The sequence below is a fragment of the Antrostomus carolinensis genome, unplaced genomic scaffold, assembly GCF_000700745.2.
Source record: "Antrostomus carolinensis isolate BGI_N321 unplaced genomic scaffold, ASM70074v2 scaffold17920, whole genome shotgun sequence".
NCBI classification, from domain to species: Eukaryota; Metazoa; Chordata; class Aves; order Caprimulgiformes; family Caprimulgidae; genus Antrostomus; species Antrostomus carolinensis.
In genome coordinates this window covers 16,111-39,508 of record NW_010286637.1, presented here as the reverse complement: position 1 = coordinate 39,508, position 23,398 = coordinate 16,111, and the positions used below count along the sequence as shown (strand labels likewise).

Here is a 23,398-nt window from a genome sequence, read left to right as displayed (position 1 = left end):
GGAAGTGATTTTGTGTCACTGCTGAATGAAAGTAACTGGAAGCTTTGATTATGACTGTTATTGATGCCTGGTGGGTTTTTACACACCTTTTGTGTAAATATGGAATAACAGAAAATACCTTACAGCTCTAAGGATATAAATTGGATTGCATGGTTGCCAAAGAAAGGGGAGTTGTATTTTGAATAGCAAATGGGTTTGAATTTTGCTGTTAAATTATAGTGTGTTCCTATTTTTTGGATGCATTCATTACTGTACTCCTTTGGCTGAAGCGAAAGAGCTCTTCTATGTCTTGCTGAAGTATTCTACCACAAATACTACTTTAAAATTTCACTAATACATAAACTAAAAGCAAGTTCTGTAAGACCTGCAGCATACACACTGTTGTCAGGAGATCAGCGTCATGAGCAATACTGGTAGCTGTTCATATATGTAGTTTGTCAGCTGTGGTGCTCAGAAAATCAATGATTTCTTGATTTTTGCAGACATGACGAAAATCTTCGGGGAAAACAGAAGGGAAAACTGCCACCTTTGGTTAAGGTTCCTCCACCTCGGCCACCTCTACCTACCCAGCAATTTGGAGTCAGCCTGCAATAGTAAGCTATGAGATTTCTAAAATATGAGATTTCTGTACCCTGTAGGCTTCTGTAATGTGCAGATTCACTGGACAGAACGTCTGCAAATATTTGATTTTATGTTTAGTTTCTCATTCTCTTTGAAAGCCACGAAACTACAAGGCTAGACAGTAGGTTTTATGAATTCAAGACAAATGTCTCAGACCCTGTGACCTGCCTAGTCTTCATGTTTAGAGTTTCTTTATGGTAGTTAGTGCCAGCACGGCTGCACAACTTTTCTCTCAGTGGACAGAAATTTGCCCATATGTGACAGAGCCCCAAGCTAATCTGTCGCTGGTGGATGCTGGCAGAATGAAGTGTTTTGGAGATATCTAAATGATGGAAGCAAAGCCAAAACAAAGCTTCAGGATCCAAAATGGCTGCATAAAGCTAAAATGGATGCTTGAACCTTTATATATTGTTGTTTTGTTGCTCACATGTTGCTCTGATCAGAGTTTTATGAAATGAGTAAAATCAGTCTCTTCTAGAAACGCCCTGACAGCTGTTTACGTAGATTACAGCACTGTAAGTGGTATAAAAAATTATTTACTTTACACAAGGAATGGCATGGCAATAGTACTTGCAAGATTCAGTTTTTAGTAAAAAAAACCCAAACAAAAAACAACAACAAAAAAAAACCCAAAACCAACCAACAAACAAAACCCCTCAAAAACAATTAAAAACCCAAACAAAACAAAACAAAACAAAACCCAAAAAACCTTCTAATTTCCTACCCACAGTCATTTTTGTCATCTTTCTATGGCATCCTTCTCAAAACCAGCTGAAGAATATTGGTCACATTCAGCAAAGGCAGATTAGGCTGTCTGATATGTGGACATTTGTTGAATCTCCTCCCACCTCCAGTCCACTTTTCTGGTTCTAATGATTCAGCTGTAAATGAGACATAAAATATAATTTTCCCCTAGTTAAATGTTAAGCATTAGTCTGCTCTGGAAGGTCTGAAATTAGAACAATCAGTATCTATTGTGTAAAAGCTACTATGACATTAACTTTTATGATACCTCTTTAGAGTTCAACCTAACACTTGAAACATGGCTAACTCACTTCCCTAATCAGAGAATATATTTTAGGGGGACTCTGCTGGGTCATTAAGGAGGACAGTGTTTTATGCCACCACTTTAGCAGGAAAACCCAGACTGTTTGCAGGCATCTGTCACTTGCATCCAGCCCAGCCTGGCTGCTCAAGGAGCTCTATCAAACTTCTCACAGGTTTACATGACCAGGCAGCATATTGTGTGCCACTCTTACCATCTGCTAGTCATATTTTATTTCTTTGACTGTGCCTTAGCTGTAAACAGTGTCTTTCACTGGGCTGCATGTGGTGAGGGTGTGGTGACCACCCTTCCTGGCTCTACCACTTTCCAGCTGCATTACCATCAGCAAAACATGTCCTTGCTGCATGCCTTAGCTTTCCCCAAGTATAAAAAGGGTGGCTACATAAAGAGCTTTTCTGTGAAAGATCTGTGGGTGGAGAAACACCAAGCAAGGTATTACTATAATTTTTTGACCCAGAGAGTTCCAGCACTGGTGGTGGAGACACTGACAGACAGACACCCTCCATGTGTGGGTGCAGCTCACAGCGGTCGGGTGTCCAAAATGGACATACACAGAGATACTTGTTCTTTCTGTTTGCCCACCCTTGTCCAAATTCTCTCTCGCAGAAGAGAGATGCTGCATCGCCGTGTAAAAATCACAAATAAACAAATCCCCTATATGAGGGGGATTTGTAAATGAGAAATCTGGGGCTTAATTTAGACTTGTGAAGAAAGGTAAAGGTAACGGAGGAGAGAGAATGATAACATGTGGAGAGCTTCTAAAATCTGAACCAAAAAAAAAGTATCAACTTTCCTCTTGATGAATGAATTGTTTTTGCTAATTCCCCCTCTTTTTATGATCTCTGTAGACTGTAATGGCAAAATGGCAATGACCTCCCACCTGTCTAGCAAAGAGGCAGGTTTGAAGTCTTCTCCTGCTTGAGGCTCTTCCATTTTTCTGAAGAGAACTGCAGGGAGACCCTGATTTTATTTTGTATAGGCTTATGGGAATATGTGTGCTGTGTATTCCATTACAGTTATTAAAAATTGTACTGTCGGGTGCTGCTGAGAGAAAGCTACTGTCATTAAAGGGTTTCCTTTGTGGAGTCTTTTTCTTTAGTTTAAGGATAGAAATGACAAACGCCCTAGGCCTGAGGTTTCACCAGGTTCAGTACTTCTGGGGTGATGATCTTTTTTCAATCAGTAAAAGGTTGGTGAATGAGATTTATCCAAGGCCCTCATAGGTGGCCTGATTTTGCTAAGGTGTTTGATAATGGTATCCCAAAGACTTCTGGCTAGGGAAGATGGTAAAGCCATACCCTTTTGAATGTGCCTACCTAAAAGCAGCAGGCAATGCTGTCTCTGATAACACTTCCTCATTTAACTTTTTTCTCAGTTTATATTGGTTAATGCTTTTGCTTTCCAGAGCTGTAAGTAAAAACTAGAAGAGCAAAAAGTGACTAAGCATGGTTCAAAATATCTCATTTTTGTCCAGCAGGCAAGGGGGAAAAAATCCTATTTTGTTAAGACAGCAAAACAAAACTGAAGGGAGTTTCCATGTAGACACTGATAAATGACTGTCCGGGACCAGTGGCTGGTTTTGGCAGAATTTTTTAACTCACAAAGACATCTTTAACCTTGTAGAGTCAGATTTTCAAAATTACTTAAGGCAACTTGGCATTTAAAAATCGTGGAAGGTCTGTGAGAGCAGGGAGTATAATTTTAAAAAATGTAATTTATGTGGTTTGGGTTTAATTTATAAGTGAGCTGAAGGGCTTATTATCAAGTTAGTTCAAAAGTTTTCTTTCTTATGTTACCTCCATCCACTCAGGATCCAAAATCTGAATTTAAAAGGGCTGCTTTTGATCTCTTCAACCCTTCATTGTCATTCTTAGCTCTTTGTGGAGAGGAAAAAAACAAGCACACACCAAGATGACTTCATCTTAAGTGTGTATCTGACTCTATTTAAATTTACTAGCCTGGAATTTAGGCATGTACTTTGGTAGTCACAGACATGAAGTGAAAAGCCTTCCTCATTGTGAGCTCCTGTGAGAACTCAATAATTTGGTCTTTGCAACCAGAGCTTGAATCTGGTACCAAGTTGTCCTGAAGTTTCCACTGAAACTATACCAATTCACACAATAATAAATTAGCTTAATAGACGCAGTTACATTATCCAAATGTGGTTTATAGGATAAAGTGTGGAGGACCAAAGGAGATTGGCTTTCTCCCTGTTTAATTCTTTATGCCTACATGGACAGAGCAGACTTGCCCAGTTTGCTGAATGACAGCCTTTCCAAGGCATTCTAATGCCCAGCCTGGATTGCCTGGTTGCTAAATTGCACCTTTAAAGGTTTGAACTCATGTTAAAAACTATGTGATTTTCTTGAACATATAAAATAACACAACTGAAATTAATGTTCATCTTCATGGGGATATCAGACAGAATAGTCCTCCTGAGGAGGTTTTGTCCACACTTAATTTTTTGGTTATAATGTAATGCCAATCTATGCTCAGATTTGACAGGTACTTAAGAACATGTAGCACAGAGTGGGTGGGATGTTTTGCACATTCAGTGTTTATTATGTCCTTCTCTAACTTGCTAATTCAAGCTTCCTATGTGCAGATAGAGTGAGGAGAGTAACAGCTGTACTGAGCTGGTTTAAAGGTTTATCAAGCCTTGTGTCATGCCTCCAATGGAGGGAAATAGCAGATATTAGCAGGGAGCAGTGTTAAAACAGGGCAAGCGTACAGGGATAATTCCTCAGGTATAATGTCCCGGCTTGTAGTGATCAGAGACTGACAGAGGAGAGTACTACAGTACGATGGAAATGACTTTGTTACTCACCAGTAGTTACTGCTTTTATAAATCCAGGCATTTCAAAGAATGTTCATGTATTGTGTTGATATAGCAAGACTATTTTTCTGTTTCTTCAGCATTGCCGCCTTCACACACAAAATGTAGAGCAGCAGGGATTAGTTATTCAGAATATGTGCTCGCTAGTTTGTGCTGCATGTCAGGGTGAAAATTAAGATTTTTATTCTAAAAGCCATTAGTGAAGAATTTATGTTTAAACAGGCCAGGAAAAATCTGGGGGACCCTCTGCTTATGTTGAGCAGATAAATACAGTTAAAATGCAAGAATGAAGCTTCCTAAAATTGCAACACTTTAAAGGTATTAATAATTGACTATATGGGCCAAGCAGCATCATTGTCCTCTGCTGTATGTTCAGCAAGCTCCTATAAACCCCTGTTGCTGCACCTGATTGCCTCTGTAATCACGGAAGGCTACAGCTGAGCCCCAGCACCGAGTTGACCTTGACTTCTTATTGGCATTGTTCTGTTTTCTCCAATTGGTTTTAAAATCTAAAATTAAATATCTTTTGTGAGAAGAGAGGAAATGTTTTGTTTTTCTACCTATTGCTGAGGATGAGGAGAGAGGGTAGAGAAAATGCACAAAATTGCCACAACTGTACAGCTTTTGCTTGTTGCATTGTTGTCGTAAACATTTCAGGGTGCTTTCCTTTTGGTCATAATCTTTCCGCTTGTGCATGCTGTGCATGTGTGACCAGGGAGGAAGAATGCATTCTGAACCAAATCTCAGCATGTCTCAGCAGGGAAAAAATGAAAAGGAGAGGAAAAGCAGAGAGAGAGACAGATTATCAGCCAAGAATACTTGATGACACTTCAGAACAATGTGTGAAGGCCTTTCGTGATAGCTGTCCACTGTCTGGAAATGAGTCATTGGGTATATAACGTGTTGCAGTAACTAATCATATATCCTAGAGCGAGGAGTACTCATTCTCCCTGGCTGCTGTGTTTTACCAGAATAGATCCCTCTTGAATCTGACATGTTGCTGCAATATGATTCAGATCTGTGAATCAGTTATAGAAAGCTGTACTGTGCACTGAAATGCTCCCTTATGCCAGTCTCTTAAGCAGAAAGAGTAAAATACTTCTCATTTCAAATTGCCCATGCTAGCGCCCGATCTCCAATGTCATATGCATTGTCCGTCATAAAGCACAGCTGCTCATCTCACCATCCTGAACAAGGCAAGAGAAATGCAAATTACTTGGCAGGATCCACAAGGAGAGGATAGAAGTGTAATTTCATTGACCTCTGAGCTGGTCTGATTTACATTAGCCGAAGTAATGTCCCTATTATTTTCTGTCACCTTAGGTTCAGTAAACTGAACGCTACATCTCACGTTGTGAAATGCTCTGAAAAATGTGCATCCCAGCTTTCCCCAGTGTTGCAAAACCAGAACAATCCTTTGCATGTGACTTTCACTGAATACCTTACTCTATTTTAAAATACCATTTATCTTGAGGACCTCTTTCACTGTACTGGGAATGGAACCTTTCCTTCAAGGGAGACAGGAAACCTGTAGAAAATGGTAGAAGTGCCGAAACTGTATCTTTTTTGCTAGAAAAAGAAAAATGGAGTGTAGGTTTTATTATTACAAATTATAGCTCAGTTATTTGTCTCACCTCTCTGACAGATAAACTAGTGCTCAGCAGGAGCAAGTGCTGTAAATAATCAGTTTGCTATTTATACACTGAAATGGGAAACACATTTATGGGTAACAATAATAATTAGAAAACATTTCTAAAAAGCTGCTGGGTTGCTATTTGGTGCCTCTGGAGTAAGCAGCTGTAAGAGAACAAAAACAATCAGTGCAACTTCAGAGAGACTGAGAATGGATTCCATGAGCTTAAATTGTCAATAATAAAGATGTAACAGCTTCCAAGCAAATTAAAGTCTTGATGATGTTCTCATTCAAGTGAATTAGGCTTTCGACTAATTTTAATAAAAGTTGCCCTAAATGTTAAGGGTACCGATCTGAATACATGAAATAGAATTACTTGACACACAAGGAGTGTTATGACTCCCCTATTAGAAAGGCTAAAATAAATGTGGGAGTTTTTTTCCCCTTACCTTGATTTGCTGCAGGCTTTTCCTCGCTGGTATCCTGAACATCGACCTTGTTACTGACCTCATCTCCCACCCCCTTTTCTTGTTTAGTCCCTTACTGGGAGATATCATTTCACTGGGGATTTCAACTTTGCATGCTGTGCAAAAAGCCCCTAGAACTTCCTTCCTTGTGTAGTTTATTAGCAAGGCTAATTTATTAATGGGGCTGCAGAGGCACTGCCTGTTTTGTTCTGTGTTGTTGCAGCAGGGCTGTTATACAACACTGATCTGCTGTGAGAGAAAATAATTCACACGCAGGAGCAGGGGGTTCAGAGCAGGGCAGGGGGCTCAGAGCAGGGCAGGAGGTTCACATCTGGTTTGGCGTGGCTCTGTTCCCTTTGCTCTGGCCAGCTTTGGCAGGGGTTGGTGTGAGAACTCGTGGTACTGAAGCAAAATTACTCCATAGTTTTTCCTCTCCAGGGTCTAGGTGGAAGGCAGGGGGAAGGGGAGAACAACCTGGGTCTTGGGGCTGGTCTGAGAGCGCTGCACAACTCCTGCGTCAGTGTAAAGCTGACACTGACCTTCTGCTCTACAGTGTCACCAGCACGTGTGAAACTGCTGTGGGATTGTTCAAGCTGGAAGGAGCAGGAGAGACTGAGTGGCGGGATACGTATCCGGAAAGGGCTGAGAGGATTTTGCTGCTAGGAGAGAGATTTTTCGGAGGTACCTCATTGTCACTGTGGGTAAGAAGAGGGTGCTGCTCTGAGGACAAGGTCATAAACCTGGTCCTGGTAGCATTTTAAGCCAAGGCCTTCTCTAGTCAGTGAGTTTTCTTGATGCATTTATGGCCTCTGGGTTAGCTCTCATAAGGTATCTGTGATAACAAGGAAGATTGAGGTTGGACTTGGTCTTACAAGTTATGTTATAGATATGTCTTCTGGCCATTATCATGTAGTTATGATGCTGCAGAGAATGATTAGAAAGTCCAGTACTGTTTCATATTGAAATTAATGGTGCATTGCCAGTGTATAAGGACAAGAAGTTGTATCTTTTCGTCTAAAGATCATGATGCAAGCAGCAACAAATGCTGAAAATTTCTAATATATAATAGATCATACTTTAGGATTATCTGAATTAAACTCATTCCTTGCTGTTAGTCTTTTTCTTCCTGCAAGTGAATTACGCACATTATAGACTTTATTTGGTCAAATGTCTAAAATTATCATGTTACAAACATGGTTTTGTGAAACTTGGCTGTATTTTTAATCAAAATTTTCCTAAACAGTTCCTGTTAGATATAGATACAGCAGTGACCACAAAGTAGCATTAACCCATGCATAGAGCAGTATTGAATTTTATACACTTTAGATTCTTGTAAGGATACTTTGTTGAAAAGGAGCAGGAAAAAATTGTTCAATAGACTGATTTTTAGTTAGATTCACAGAAGACTTATGGGAATATCTCAACCACATTGGAGAGGAGAGGAGAGGAGCTCTCACAAATACTGCAAGCTTTTAAAAAACATTGGCTGGGAAGGAGAGAAACTGTAGCAGGAATTCAGTTTTCTGTTGTCTTTGGTAGCTGGTGCACCAGTTGGTGTTTAGATGGTGAATAATTATGAGCTACCCCTTAATTTATGATGAAATACATGGTAAAGAACGGAGGAAGTGAAAGTACTATGTAAGTACTATGTGAGGTCATAGAAGACATAAGGAAATTATCTTGGATTACTATGGTGAGGAAACAGCCTGGACGTAGGATGCAAAGTCATAGCAGATCAACTTCATTAGTTCTGCAGCTGAAGGAACAATTTATTTCCTCTCAAACAGCAGGGTGGTCTAGGTATTTGGAGTAGCAGAAGGAGCTCTGGGAGCTGGATTAACAAGTTTGTTGCAATCATAACAAGTTGTATTGTTTTATACAGCACTAGGGGAAGTGACACGCAAAATAGGAAAGAGGAAGAGTAGGGCTGGGTGGGCAACAGAACCATTAACTGGAAGAAATGGCACTGGTGGCTCAGCATTGTGTCCCTCGAGTGATGAATGAGATCAAATGCTTGATGGCAGAATAACTGAATAGCATGAAGTATGTTCCCCTGTCAGTTTGAGAGTAAGAGAGGCAAAACCACAGGGTGATTCAGTGCCAAAGTCATGATCCTGCTCTGAGTTGTCCCATTGGAGTAACACCTCCATCGCCCACACGTGTGAAGCTGGGGGTGACCAACCTCCTTAAGCTTGGAGGTCCAAAATTAACCAGTCTACTTATCCTCCTCTAACTCCCTTCGTAGGCATAGGAAAAACAAATACAAGGTCGGGGAGAGGATTTGACAGTTTCCCTACCCCTCCATGCTGACTTATGTTGCTGTAACATTTATTTTAAAGTTGGTTTGATGCTTAAACACAAAATCTAATACTGGATTGCTCATTCCATGCAACATTACAGAAGTTGTAGCAAATACACTCCAATTATTGTCAGTTGTTTTCTATTAATAAAGTAATAAGCAAGCCTAGACAGAAAGAGAAGAAATCACAGTACTTGGAAAAGAAAAACACTTAAGAATCATTCTCCTCTGCAGGTGCAACTTCAGCTCGTAGCAGTAGGTTAAGGCTACGTTTGCATATTGTGGAAAAATCTTGGATTTTCTGTGGATGAGCCGCAGCATTTTCAGCCTCTCATGATACAGTCACAAATCTCTGCTGTTTTGTGCTGGTGCTTTAGAGTTTGTCAGTAAAGCTGATCACCTTTTAAATATAAAATATTAAATTGTACACATAAATATATATTCAGTCTACTTTAAAATCTGACATTGGTCCTTTAATTTGTTTTCATTATGATAAAAATGTAGCAGAATACTCAGCAGATACTGACATACTTTTTAAACTGACAAAGACTTTTTAAATAAGAGAGGTAACTGCAGAATTTTTTGCACTGTCTACATCAAGAAAAAGCTATGTTTGATTTTTTTTTGCCTCAGTTGTTCACTCATGAAAGAGAAAGAAATCTCATTTAATGGGAGTCATTCAAAGTGTTAGTAAACTCAATCTTACTGCATCCTTTGCCTTCAAAATAAATAGTACAATATCATTTTAATTATACATACACTGTGCCTTAAAGAGAGACAAATGACAAAGGGAAATCTGCATGATAAAAGGCTCCTAAACTTGCAGCATCCCTTGATCAAGACTTATTCTGAAGCTTTTGCTGCAAAGTCCTTCCTCGCCTGCCTCTAAGCTGCTTTGAAACCCTGTTCCATCAACGGCGCCCAACCAGCCAACTCCCATCAGAGCCACCACCACCGCCATCACCGCGTCACGGTGCAGCGCAGCCCTGCTGGGGAATGCCCAGTGAGGGGAACGAAACTGGAGCAAAACCAGTCTCAAGAAGGGGCAAAGTGAGCCTGGGGCATCATTCTGCTGCTCTGTCCTTGGCTCCCCTTCAGGGCAGTAAATAGCAGTTGTTTATTACTCGGCACTGTTGCAGTTATGTAGATTTTCTAGCAAGAAGAAAGCATTTAGGAACTGCTCTTTGAATAGAAGTCCAAGTCACTTGTTTCTGTGACTCATTCAGTGCCTGTACAGTTGTGGAGGACTCTTGGTTTGGTGCAGGCTACTTAATTCGGGGAATTTAATGTATACTCTCAAATATCTCTCAGGTTTTTGCTAAGACTGTTCTGTCTCGGTTTTGACTCTTTATCTATAAATGCCATTTAAAGGCTGTTACTTTCTTTCTTTTTTTTTTTTTTCCCCTAACAGTATCAAGGACAAAAATAAAGGTGAACTAATCCCCCCAGTAATGAAGGAAACTGTATCCTACCTAAAAAGAAAAGGTGAGTTTTGTGTCAAAAGAGGATGCTCTTTCAGAACAAGGACAATTGTCTGGAACTATATAATACTCTGTGCCTGATTCAGCAATGCTTACAGCTACACAGGGTGTGTTTATATCCTATCCTGAAAACCTGAGTGCCAATTGGGCACTGCCTAGAGAGCTTTGGTGGCTAGGGAATACTTGCTATCAGATTATTGTCCCACTATCAAAAAGACCCAAAAACTTCTTGTCCTAAGGATTAGATTAGGGAATAGCAAATGATAGAAGATTTCTTGAAATACATATCATCAACCCATATATATTGGTGGTTTTAAGTAGAACTCATACTACAAATCAATGAGAAGTTCTGTTTTTATAGAAGCAGTGGCCATTAAAAACTCATTGAAAAACCATGTTTTGCAGGAGTAATCCTGAAGTGCTCTGTTCACAAAATATTTCTACTGGCATTTACAGACCCTTCGACTGCAGTTCATATCCATAGTTACATTGTGTAGATATACAGATTACAAAGACCTACATTTAAAATGGAAACATCCAAATCTGAGTTCCCTATATCGCCTTCATGTACAGGGCAAAGAGAGGGTGGACTTTGAACTGCTGACTATACCACTGAGCTCCCCAGTGCACTCCTGACCAACATAAAGGACAATCTCAGGTGCTGTCTGTAGGGTAAGTGCACTGTGTTCCCTCCACAGGGACAAAGGTGCTTGCAGGGAGAAGGTCAGAGATAAGGCTGCAGTCTTGAAATTCCTTTTCCCAGTGTAATGTGATTTTGTGTTTTGATCCCTGATTTTTAGTGCAATCACAGCAACATTTCCATAGCCCTTTGTGCTCCAAAGCCTGAGAGTTTGCTAAATCTTAAAGTACCAAATCTATAGCTTAGTACATTTATCTTACAGATGACAGAAACAGAGCATAACACAGTTATGTGACTGACACAGCATTACACAGTGGTAGAACTGGGAATGATTCCTAAGATCCCTGAAAGAAGGGTGTGAATTTTTAATAGGTATGTCAAGTGAAGAAAATAAAAATGTGTTTGGTTCAGGTTTTTTTTAAAAAAGGAAAGATTAGTGGTGTTTAATTTGCCATTAAGTTTTGTTAATGTTTGAATAAATTTTGAGGATCAGCGTGATTTTTATCAAGACAAAAACCAGACTCAGGTCTTTATATTGCTGTTAAATGAGTTTTATCTGAGATTTTCCTCATTTAAAGACCTATTTGTATTGACAGCACACAAGTAATATAAATTATTAATTTTGAGTAAATTATATTCTTCTGTAGACAGGCTCACCCAAAACCTATATCCCACAATATTGCCAATTCTTAATTAGCATCCCTCAGCTGTCATTCTGAACAAGGTAAATTTTGCTTTCAGTATTCAGATAGTACACATCTTTGATCTCTGTTCATTTTAACTATTGACACTAAGTTTGGTCTGAATTCGAGTTTATTTGAACCCCAAGTGAGAAATTTCAAACTTTTTAAAAACTTGTACTGAATAGACTTCACATTTGTGAAGAAAAAGATAAGGGGGCAAGAAATATGTTGCTTCTCAGCTTTATTGATGATTCTTAAGAGAAATCCTGGCTTCATTTAAATCAGTGCAAGTTCATCCTGATTTAAATGAGGACAGACTAGATACTTAGGGTCTTACCCTCATTGCTGGGCTATGCTCCTTCATATTTTAGCATCCCCCATGGTAAATAAGAGCCCATTTTTGTTTGGTTGGTTTTTGTTTGTTTGTTCATACCTTGTGTGAATGATATGCATAGGAGAATGAGAGAGATCCACTGCAGTGGAGCACAGCAACTACAGGGGTGCTTGTGTACAGAACAGGTAGCTCCTTGCCTCTTGAAATTGCTGATTTATCTTCAAAATACCTGCAGCAGCCAAGGCCAAGTACTGGAGTGGGGCCAGTTCTGCTGTTAAAGGTATCTGCTGATCTGCAGTATATGAAATGTTCCTAATAGACTTTATTGAAGGGCTCTTGGTCCAAATTCAGGATTTCCATTCACACCCATAAAGCTGTTTGGATGTGCTGTTTCCAGACTGGTGCTAATGATGAAAACTTTGCAGGTGTAGCTTGTATCAAATATTATGGTTGGATACAGGGAATGTAAATAGTTCACTACTAAGAATTTTGAAGGCAAGTGACTGGCAGCTTGAGACAATCCCTGTAATTATAGTTATAAGTGCATAATTAGAGCTTGTATAGTGTATCAGTGCATGCCCCATCTGCAGATGAAAGCCAGACTTTTTAATGTTTTAAATTGTTATGAAAAAATCATCCTTACATATATTTAGCTTATCTTAATAGGCAAATACATCTTCCTCACTAATCACAGGAGTCGAGAGAGCTAAAATGAGGATGAATGTGCATTAACATCATTACCTCTCATTACTTCTGTTATTATTTAGAAATTGAGTGAAAACTTAGTCACTAAAATGTTAATTGATTTAAACTTTTGGCTGTGCTTGGGAGGAGGGATTTGCATATCAGGCATTTCCTTGAATCTATTTAAAGATTTTAAAGCAATAGGAGGTTTATGGTCATCATTATATTGTGCTAATGGCTGGTAACTAATTAATTCTTGCACTGATCTGACCCAAAGCCTCCTCCATGTCTTGCTTTTGTTCTTTCTGAGTGTTTTGTCTCCTCACTATTGCACCAGTCCCATGCTCTTCCCTCTCATCAGTTGCTGAGTTCAGCTCAGAACCCGCAGTTTTCTGAAGCAGCAACACCAACTGCACAGTACAGTGAAAAAATAGCAAGTTTTAGCTCTCGTGGTTGTGATAAAAGAAACGGTTGGCTCAACTTTGTCGTTGCAGAATTTCTCCTAGATGAAATGTTTGTTATTCTGAAAGCAGTAATCATCCTTGGGTTTTCTCCAAACTCCATCTTTTTTTGGCTAAAAATTCATCTGTTCCGTGCAGTATCAGCACAGTTTGTACAGGATGGTGTCTGCGGAAATGTGATGATACTTCTGAACAAAGCCCTTGTCCTACTTCGTGCATATATGCAAGTCAGTGTCACAGAATCACAGAATGTCAGGGATTGGAAGGAACCTCGAAAGATCATCCAGTCCAATCCCCCTGCCAGAGCAGGAACCTAAATGAGATCACACAGGAAGGCATCCAGGCGGGTCTTGAATGTCTCCAGAGAAGGAGACTCCACAACCTCCCTGGGCAGCCTGTTCCAGGGCTCTGTCACCCTCACTGTAAAGAAGTTCCTTCTCAAGTTTAAGCAGAACCTCCTGTGTTCCAGCTCACACCCACTGCCCCTTGTCCTACCACTGGGCATCACTGAGAAGAGCCTGGCTCCATCCTCATGGCATTCGCCCTTAACATATTTATAAACATTATAAATATGTTATTAGGTCAGCATCACTTTGGAGCACAAAGGGCTATGTCATGGTAGTGCTGGCTGCCGGTACCTAGTCCAGCCCATGCACTTGCTAGCCTGACTATCTCCTTTTTCCCCCAGCTCTGTCCTTCTCTGCCCCCAGGAAGGAAGGACACAGACTCTGTCAGTGTTGATATTTTCCAACCAAGCCCAGGTTTGCTCAGAGCTGTCGTATTCCTCATCAGAAAGAGATCTTCGCAAACTAAATTTCTAAGGAGAGATGGCTTGTCAGGTAGAGCGTTTTCTGACATTCACAGCCAGCCCATGCTTGAAAGCCAAGTACCTGCCATCCCAAGGCTGTTAAGCAGTAGGTGATAGACATGCATTTTTTTGCACTTGATTATAAGTGTGCAGGTATCTGTTGTACCTGCTGTCTGCTGTGATTTTAACTCTTTCTCTAAATCTGGAATATCTCAATTCTGCCATCGGCTCCAGCGAGTGTCGGCTCCTGTGCTGACAGCCCCGGGAGGCTGACTGGCAGCATTCTTTGCACTCCAGACCGTGAGCACAGTGAAAGTTTCAGTTCATCTTCCGGAAGTGACAAAAATTCACTGTCATTACCCTATTCCATTTGATTTTGGCATCGTTTCCAGCCTCACAGAATTAGCAGGGAGTGGGTTTTGTTTTTCATCCTAGGTGCAGTATTTCTGCTCTTCCTTCCCATTGCTACATTTTCATGTCTATGCACCTGAAATCAGTTTCTGAAACTCTGACTTTGATCACAAAATCTTCTGCAAAATCATGCCTCATCAACAGGGGTAAGATTTCTTGAAGCATCAGAGACCCTCTGACATCCGTTAAGTCCCTTCTGTGCTGCTCAGGCTCTTATTTCTTGAGCAGATCTGATGCAGGAGCTGTGGTGGTGTTCAAACAAGGCACCAGCCTACAATAGTATGCTACTAGGCTAAGGGAACTTTCAGGCTCTAAAGGTCACCCAGCCTTTTTCATCTTAATTACTCCAATCCCTTTGACAGATTGCTTCATGTCACATTGTTCCTCCTTGATGTTTAAATTTTCTGCCTCAGTTTCAGACAATGCTGCTTGTAGAGGTGTTCTTCCCAGGGTGGAAGCATCCTCTTCTGTACAAAGGAGCCAAAACTCCCCTTCTTGTACCCAGTTATTGAGTGGGCTCTGGCAGTAGCAAGCCTGTCCTCATCCCCCACACCCAAATTAACGTTATGACAGTGAGTATGGGTTTCTTTCTCATAAATTTATCCAACTGCATATTTAGATATGTAGTTCTGAGAAAGATAACTCTCACTGGATCCAGTTCGTAAGTCACCCACTACCTGAACAGAGACTAAAGAATCTACTGTAAGCAGAGATTTCTCTGCATCTGTTTGTTTTACATAAACAAGATCTATTATGGCTGATGCATCAGAAACTATTATAATAAACTAAGTTTCTTAATTTCTATAATTATTTTCAGGGTTGGTTTTTTTTTTTCCAAGAAAGGAAGAGAAAGTACCTGTTTCGCCACTTTCATTCTAGCTGCACTTTAGAGTGAAAAATGTTTTTAAAGTTTTTTATACTGAATTTTTAAAATGCTTCATTTCAGTTCCTGCTAACCTTCACAGAGAATTTGTTTCCTAAAATGAGTAATGAGTATCTGAGAAAATCATCAGCTCATTAAGACTAAGCCTCAGAGTTCATCTTCTTGACCAAACCAGAGAAGTGCTCTTCATTTCAGAAGTAAGGTGTTGGTATCATCCCAAACCCATGTGATGATTTAGTCAGGCTGAAGAGGAACATCAGGTTTAACGTAGCACACTTGTGACTAGATCTTCATAGTCACCAGCAAACCAGAGGACATTTTTTGCTATGATCAACCTCAAAGCCATAAGCTGTTCATCTGTCTAGTTTATAAATGCAAGGCTTGACTTGCACTAAATAAGATTTTATATTTTTTTTTTTGTGCACTACCTTATCTCTGCCATGCCATGAGAAATTACCTTGCTTAATTAAATACTCCCTCTCTTGTCAGAACAATTCAGAAGTGTTTCTAACCTGGTGTCACTCCTTTGGCAGTAATGATCTTGATGCTTTGCTCACAGGCCCTTTTCTCCAAGAAACCCAACTTACACCACAGGGTAGTCATTTTCTTTCTATGGTTAATATGTCCCCACATGTGCTCAGCAACCTCTTTTGTGCTGAAGTGAGACTATAAATGGGGGCTGTCACTGCTCACCAGCTCTTTTGGTTTCCAGGATGTAAATAATGCCGTGCAATGGAGGAGGCATCTTTGTCTGCATGGAGAGGAGCCCACTCGCTCCAGAGCTGCTCAGCCTCCGAGGCAGTTTTATCTATCGTAGGCTTTAGGATTCAGAAATGCACTTCTGCTTTTCAACTCTAATAAGATGTCTCAGCAGAAGTTCCCTTTCATGTCTCTTTTTCTAGAAAAGCATGTTACAGACTGGATATAAGGTATCACGATAACTTAGAAGCTAGGTTGTGTGGCTGGTGGTTTGGGTGTTTGTTTAGGTCAGAGTTAGTACAATTCACCATGCTCTCTTTTTTAAGAGTTTTTAAACTCTGACCTGGAGCTTGAGTGTGCTAACTGATGCACATTAAAAATAAAACTACAGGGCAAAATCCATATTTTGTTTACAAACCCCCCAACATCAGGAGATGAGAAGACAGCTTTTAAGGGAACTTTTATTTGATTCATTATAAAGGTGGGTATAAACTGCACTGTTCAGACCTGCATGAAGATGTCAGGTTACAAAGGGCAGGAGTGTTCCTTAAGCTTATCTCCAATATTAATATATTATAATTTTCACTGGTATTATGCAAAATACCAATTTGAAATATGTAGGTAGGATTATTATTTTTAATGTATTTTTTTGTTTTAGAGAATATCATCAAAGGTATAACACACGTTTGTGTTTTAAACAATTTCAAACCAAAGCTAAGCTGCTGGTATTATTACTAAAAATTCCAAAATTTGCTAACATTTACATTCTTGGGAATGGCCAAATAAGGAAACAGCTACAAAAAAACTGCATAGAGAACTGATTGCTAAAGAGAGCATGTGAGATCAGCAGCAGCTCAGGAGTGATGGAACAATAAACTCGGAGCGAAGGGATCGCACTACAGACTTTTAAAGCAGAAAAGATAACTGTCCCCTGTAGGACCATTGCCTCGCAGTAGCCCCCATTGCCCAGTCTCTCTCTTACCTCATCCCTTTTGTTGTTGACGGGAAGTGCTTTGCAGCACAAAGTTTTTGTTCGATGTTGTCTCATGGCACCACGGGAGAGTCCTGGGCGATGACTAACACTTCTAAATGAAATGGTAATAACCATGCTATAGACGTTTAATGATAAAGTAATAAACGTCCTACGGTGTGATTACAGTGACAACTAACTGTCCTTTATCTGTCCAATAGCAGGAGCAGTGTTAAACAGTGATTAATCTTTCCTTCTCATCCCCTCCATGAAGCACAACAAATCTTGCTGATGGAGAAAGTTTTGGTTCAATTTTTTAATACGAATGAATACATCCTGGTGATGATAGTGAGGATGGGTAGAGATGGATGGATGGTTATTCATTCTGAATATATTTGGATTGCTGCAGCTTAGTGTGATTGCCTCCTGGCCTCCGCTTCTTGTGATCAATCAAATATATTTTAAAAATGCAACACCGGGAAAGCTTGACATTGGCCATATAAACATTTCTGAGTTCTTGGCTGTTTTGTTTTCATGCGAATGTTTTTACCTAGGGTTCCTGGATATGAGATAAATCCCAAGACTGGTTCATGTGCCATCCAATAAAAACAAACCTTGTAATAAGCACAGTTTGTGGTTTTTGTGCTCAGGCATTGTAAATAAATTATGTTCAGAGGTGCCAAGTGTAAACTGAGAATATTCATTCATAAATCCAAAGGCTGGAGACTATGCCATTCAACAGCAAAAGGACACAGATACACTTCAGGTTCTGTGGAGAATACACAGTTCTACATCCGTGCTGCTGCTGCTGCTCAGCTTTTCAGTAGGGCTGGAACATTCCCTTCTCTTCCCCTCTGCCCTTGGTCTGCTGTGCACCTTCTTGCAGTGCAAGTCATCTTTGCAAACTGCAGACATCACACTTGCTTGTTCTGTATGCATTGCACAGAGTATGAGAGAAGGGAGGCTGTGCAGTCTTCTCCTCAAACCTGTGCTGTATTCTAGCTTTTAAAAAAAAATACTGAATTTGTCTTAAAAATTCACATTTGCCACTACTTTGGGCATTTAAGATGTTATACCGAAGATGGACAATTAAAATATGCTATAAACTCATCAGTCCTCATATTAGAAATAAATTAGTTCTAATTTTTTAAAAGGAACCTTATTAGAATTGGGTAATCTGCAAGAAGATGTCGGAATCAGTTGTATTAATGAGAATGAAAACTGCTCCCAAATCAGGATGGACACTTCCTGAGACTTGGCAGGACCCCAGTCAAAAGAAACATTTCCAAACTCAATTTGGGACAGAAGGAATTCAGATGCTCACTCTTTGCTATTTCTCTTTTGAAAGCAGACAAATTAACAAAGGTTTTTGATGCCAGCAACCCTCAAATCAAGGATGATTGAAAGAAAAAGAATGTAATTTTCTCATTTCTCTTTCTCTGACAAGTTTGCAGCAATGTGACAGCATGTGTTGCTTTAATTTATCTTTATCAGTTTTGATTTTCTGTGTCTTTCCTGTGGGACAACTGATCGGGGGAGTAGAAGGGGGTTAAGTATTTTTAGAAACAGTTTATTAATTTGGAGTGTGACACAGTTGTGTCATTGCACTGTGAAATTTTGTCTACTGTGGTAAAAGCCATCTTATTTCAATGTGGAATGAAGTGCCTGCCTGCTTTCATTTATGATTTCTGACATTTAAATAATTACTCAGTTGAGTTCTCAATCACAGAATCACTTTTCATTTAACACAGATGGCTCCTTCACTAGTCACATCACTACGTTTTTTCTGTATAGCACTTAATATTTAAAAGAATTTATTTTCTCTTTTTGATCTGGAGAGTTTATTGCGGGTAGCAAAAGTCCACTGGTCTCTATCTGTCTAACTATATATATATTTTTGGTGAGGGGCAGGGAGCAGTTTGTGCTGAGCTATCTCGACAGAGGCTCTGCAGCGTTGATAGAATATATGAGTGACGTGCAGCTGTGTGTTTATCGGAACTGGAAAGCCCAGGCTGGCTGCTCATGTCCATCATCCCCTGGCAGTGTTCTGGCAAGCACTGCTGCTCCAGGGCTGCTGTTCTTTAGGCACTGTTACACCCATGCTATTAATGGCAAAATAGTTCGACTTGTACACCAAACCAAAAATACTGCTCTTTAAAGAGACAGCTGATATGAGTCATGCTGTGAACAGGATTTGATTGAAGAATGCTACTAATGGAAATTAAATAGGCTACTTCAATATTTATTTATTTTTTAAAGGACAAAAATGAATACTTTGAGCTGCGATTACTAGACTGTCTTCAGCCAGTTGTGTTTCCTCATCCTGTAACTCTGGTGGCTCTGGCATGTATTTTGTCTGCAAAAGAAGACAAAAGTGATTAATCTTATTTTAGTGTGGCCACCTTGTGTTAGCTTAATTAAGGTAGTTCCAAGAACTGTTCCCCCCCCCCACCCCAGTGTCTGAAAAGGAAGAGACAGGTTTGGAGAAAGTATTTCCTGACTGTGTATAAGGCTGTGCATTTATCCATTGCAGCAGAATAACCAACGAGAAGCTTCAGGTCCCTTTCCTCCTTCCCACCCCTTATTATGAGACCCCAGTTAGGGGCATATGCTAATACTGTTCAGATTATGTGACATGAGAAACATCATCATTCAAATGATGTTTTCAGGTAGCTTTCCCTTGACCTGTCTAAACATGGAAATAGCAATTAATAGACTTACAGACTTTTTTAAAAAGTATCCTGCTCAGTTCGTATTCATCACAGTAGTATAGAAAAATGTATTGCAAAAGGGCTGTCTCTGTACCCAGGTTCATCGTTTTCCCCCTTCTACCGCATAACGGCTGTTGACTCATATTTCTTTATACCAGTAGGCTGAAGTTATGACCTATGCCTTATTTAAAAATCACTGTAATATATTATTTTCTGGTCTGAGCATCTTTTATGCAAAAACAATGTGGCTATTTTGTTGTTGCATTTCTTTTCCCTTAGAAGGAGGATACAGCTTTTTCTTTTTTCCGAAGAATTGCAGTAAGCTGCATTTAATTAGCGTTGTGTCATTTGGATGGGTTGCCCACAAATGTCAGAAGGATTGGTGATACCTGCTTTGGTAGTTGGCTTGTTGCCACCTGTGATCAAACAAATTGGTGTATATTGATTCGGTTTCAACTGACCTGGAAAATGAATTCTGGAAGAAGCTAGTATCCCATATTTCTGCAGATGAGGATAAAAGTTGCTTTTTGCCCCCTCAGACCTCCAAAAAACATATCCAGCAAGAGCTTAGTGTTATGTGCCATTACAGGAGCACTGATGGGATGCAGACCCAGACAAGTACAGCTGCTGTCTACGCTACAGATTAATGTCTTTAATTAGACTCTTGAAAGCTTAGCCAATAAAGGCATAAACTTGTTAAAAATTGATATTTATTACATTGTAGTTTATACAATGAGATTCACATCAGATTAAAGCATAAACTATTAAACCAATTCTTGCAAACTGCATGGCGAGCATTTACGATGTCCGTTTTCTGAAAGACTTGTTTCTATGGAAAACCTCTAGTCCACTGACAGCCAGCATAAAATTCTACAAATTCTCAGGAAATTATTGCATTTCTTGTTTGCTGAGGGCAGTGCCTTGACAAGCTAGCTGTGTACAGCTGCCACTTCCAAAACCATGTCTTTAGGCAGGTTGCACTATAAATCTATTAGAACAGTATTTCTACAGAGATGTCATTTGCCGTAACTTTATTCAACTGAAACATGACCTGATCAGGAATAAAGCAAGTGGTCAAATAGATCGTAACTGTTATCCATTTGCTTCCTTTAGTTACCATGCATGGCATTCTATATTGTACTTTGAGATATCATACTCCTTCCAAAACTGAGCACGTGGGCTAATGTTTTAATATTCAGCCTGGAATTTAACAAGCAAGAGCATAAATGCTTAGAAAGTAACTAGGAGCTGTATTCAGCTAAACCCCAGCTAAGCTTCTAAATCTAGTTGGTGGAACACTTTCAAGAAAAGCTTGGGGTTCTTTGCAAAAGTCTCTGAAGCACATCTCTGAAAATTTACTTCAATAGTAGGTTATCAGTTATTTTAATATGCTGATCTAAATTCATATGATTGATACTATATGCTGTTCTGTAAGGACCGTGTCCATTAAGAAATTTTGTATTAATTTACTAATTTTTCATGGATAGAATATGCATGCAACCTGGGTGGATTTACAAGAATGAGTATCTTTCATTAATGTATGACTCAAAATGCCATAAATAGATGCACACGTACTTTAATTGAAATATGCAAACATTTGTTTCAGCCTGGCTACTTACCTGCTGAAAGATAAGCATAAAAAAACCCCAAAACAATCTGCTCGTCCACATTTGGGACCTACAAGAAAGCTGGGGAGGGACTTTTTACAGGAGAACTTAGTGACAGAACAAGGGGTAATGGCTTCAAACTGGAAGAGGGGAGATTTAGATGAGATATTAGGAAGAAGTTCTTTACTGTGAGGGTGGTGAGACACTGGCACAGGTTGCCCAGAGAAGCTGTGGATGCTCCTCCCTGGAAGTGTTTAAGGCCAGGCTGGATGAGGCTTTGAGCAACCTGGTCTAGTGGAAGGTGTCCCTGCTGATGGCAGGGGGGTTCAGACTAGATGATCTTTGAGGTCCCTTCCAACCCAAACCATTCTATGATTCACATAAAGAAAGATACATCAGTCCCTTCAAGTCAGTGGGTGGTCTGCCACCCTTCTCAAAACGTCAGCAATTTTATGTTTTGTCACAGCAGCACAAACTGATGTTTCAGGTTACTCTGGTTCCAGTCAGAATCTCCAGTTCAGATTACATGTGAGCCAACTTGCTGGGTGAAAGGAACAGCACAAACTGGAGAGGAGGAGAGAGAGATGGAAATGAGGATTTTACCAAACTCAAAAGCAAGAAGTACCGCGAGTCTTGTAAAAGTAACACTTCTTGTCCCCATCTTGTTTTGCATAATAACTCAATAATTTGGTCTGCCCCAAATTGTCTTTAAGCTGGGGAGGCCGGTATCCCTCCAGTGGTAAGAAATAGGCTCTTCCATCCACAGGTCCTATGAAACGTTCCCCACCCTGAAGGGTCTTTTCTGACCCACTGGCAGGAGAGAAAGCTTAGGGAATCATAGAATCGTAGAATGGTTAGGGCTGGAAGGGACCTTAAAGATCATCTAGTTCCAATAGTTCCACCCCCACTCTTTAGTTTGCTACAGGTTTAAGGCAAGGAGAATAGCCGATGTACAGGCATGGTCTGGGGGTCAGTTTGCAGATATGCTTAGTGAGAGCAGGTGCATAAACTGCCTGGTGAATCTAAATCTCCAACTTTTATGTCATCAGGTGCAAGTGAAAGCTACTTTTAAAGTAAAATTACAGTTGGCAAGGCACTCTAAGACACTTTAAGGTGGTAGTATTTCTATCGGACACATTAAAGAAAGTGCTGTAGGCAATGTTGCAAAATTATTTGATTGTACATTCTATTCTCAAGAACTTTATTTCCAAAAAATTATTGTATCGAGCGGGTTTGTTCCCAAAACTTCTCCCTCTGTTCTGTTTTCAACTGAACCTGTAGAGAAAAACAAGATAGTGTCAAGTTTTACAGATGAGACCTGCATTAATTGTTTTTTTCAGGACTACAAGTAGAGGGCCTCTTTAGAAGGTCAGCCAGCATCCAGACTATCAAAGATGTTCAGAAGCTCTACAATCAGGGTAAGCTGTCATCGTACCATTGCTAGTAATAGTGTGAGGGCTTTATTGATCTTGGGTTTGTTGGTGAAGCAGAAATGCTATAGCTTTCTTATAATTAGTTAATCATAAACCCATTTGTAACATAAAATATAATAAAAGCACTAGTACAGAAACCTGAAAGATAGCAACACACACTTAACGCTTACTGAATAGCAAGTCATCAGGTGATGTCAGACCAGAGCTTACAAAATCTGTAGCAGCTAATGAATGATAAGACTTGAGTCAAAAATGATGTGTCTTTTCCAAACACATTTGTATTGCCTCTTTGCACTTTGAGTTACTGTAGTTACGAAGTACAATGTTTTTGTGTCATTTTGCCTCTGTGGTTTTTCTGTGGTTATGCCAAAGAAATACAATTTAACCTAATAATTTATGAAATGTAGTGAAGTAATTCTGAAAATCACTGACTTACCCCATTAAGTCATTTTATGGCATGCCTTTATGGGGAGAATCTCTTATAGCAAGATTAATAAAACTCTGTGAAAAATACAAAAAGAAAATGCCAGGAGTTACCAGCAGCAGAAAGACAAGAGTGTTACTGTTCAAAATGTAGTGTGACCCAGTTTTTAAGCAGTAGCTTAAAGAAACAGTAAAACATGCAATTGAAAACCTTTTTTTCTTTTTTTTCTCCTTTTAGGCAAATCTGT

General features: G+C 39.7%; 1 protein-coding gene across 1 annotated transcript in view; it reads left to right on the top strand.

The window, feature by feature from the left end:
• ARHGAP8 (Rho GTPase activating protein 8) overlaps positions 1-23,398 on the top strand; it is a 44,316-nt gene that overhangs the window by 10,145 nt on the left and 10,773 nt on the right. The window contains exons 6-9 of the mRNA XM_010176889.2: positions 483-593; positions 10,334-10,407; positions 22,635-22,712; positions 23,389-23,398. The exon at positions 23,389-23,398 is cut by the window's right edge and continues 113 nt beyond it. Coding sequence (XP_010175191.2) covers positions 483-593; positions 10,334-10,407; positions 22,635-22,712; positions 23,389-23,398 — 273 coding nt within the window. The remainder of the gene's footprint in view (positions 1-482; positions 594-10,333; positions 10,408-22,634; positions 22,713-23,388) is intronic.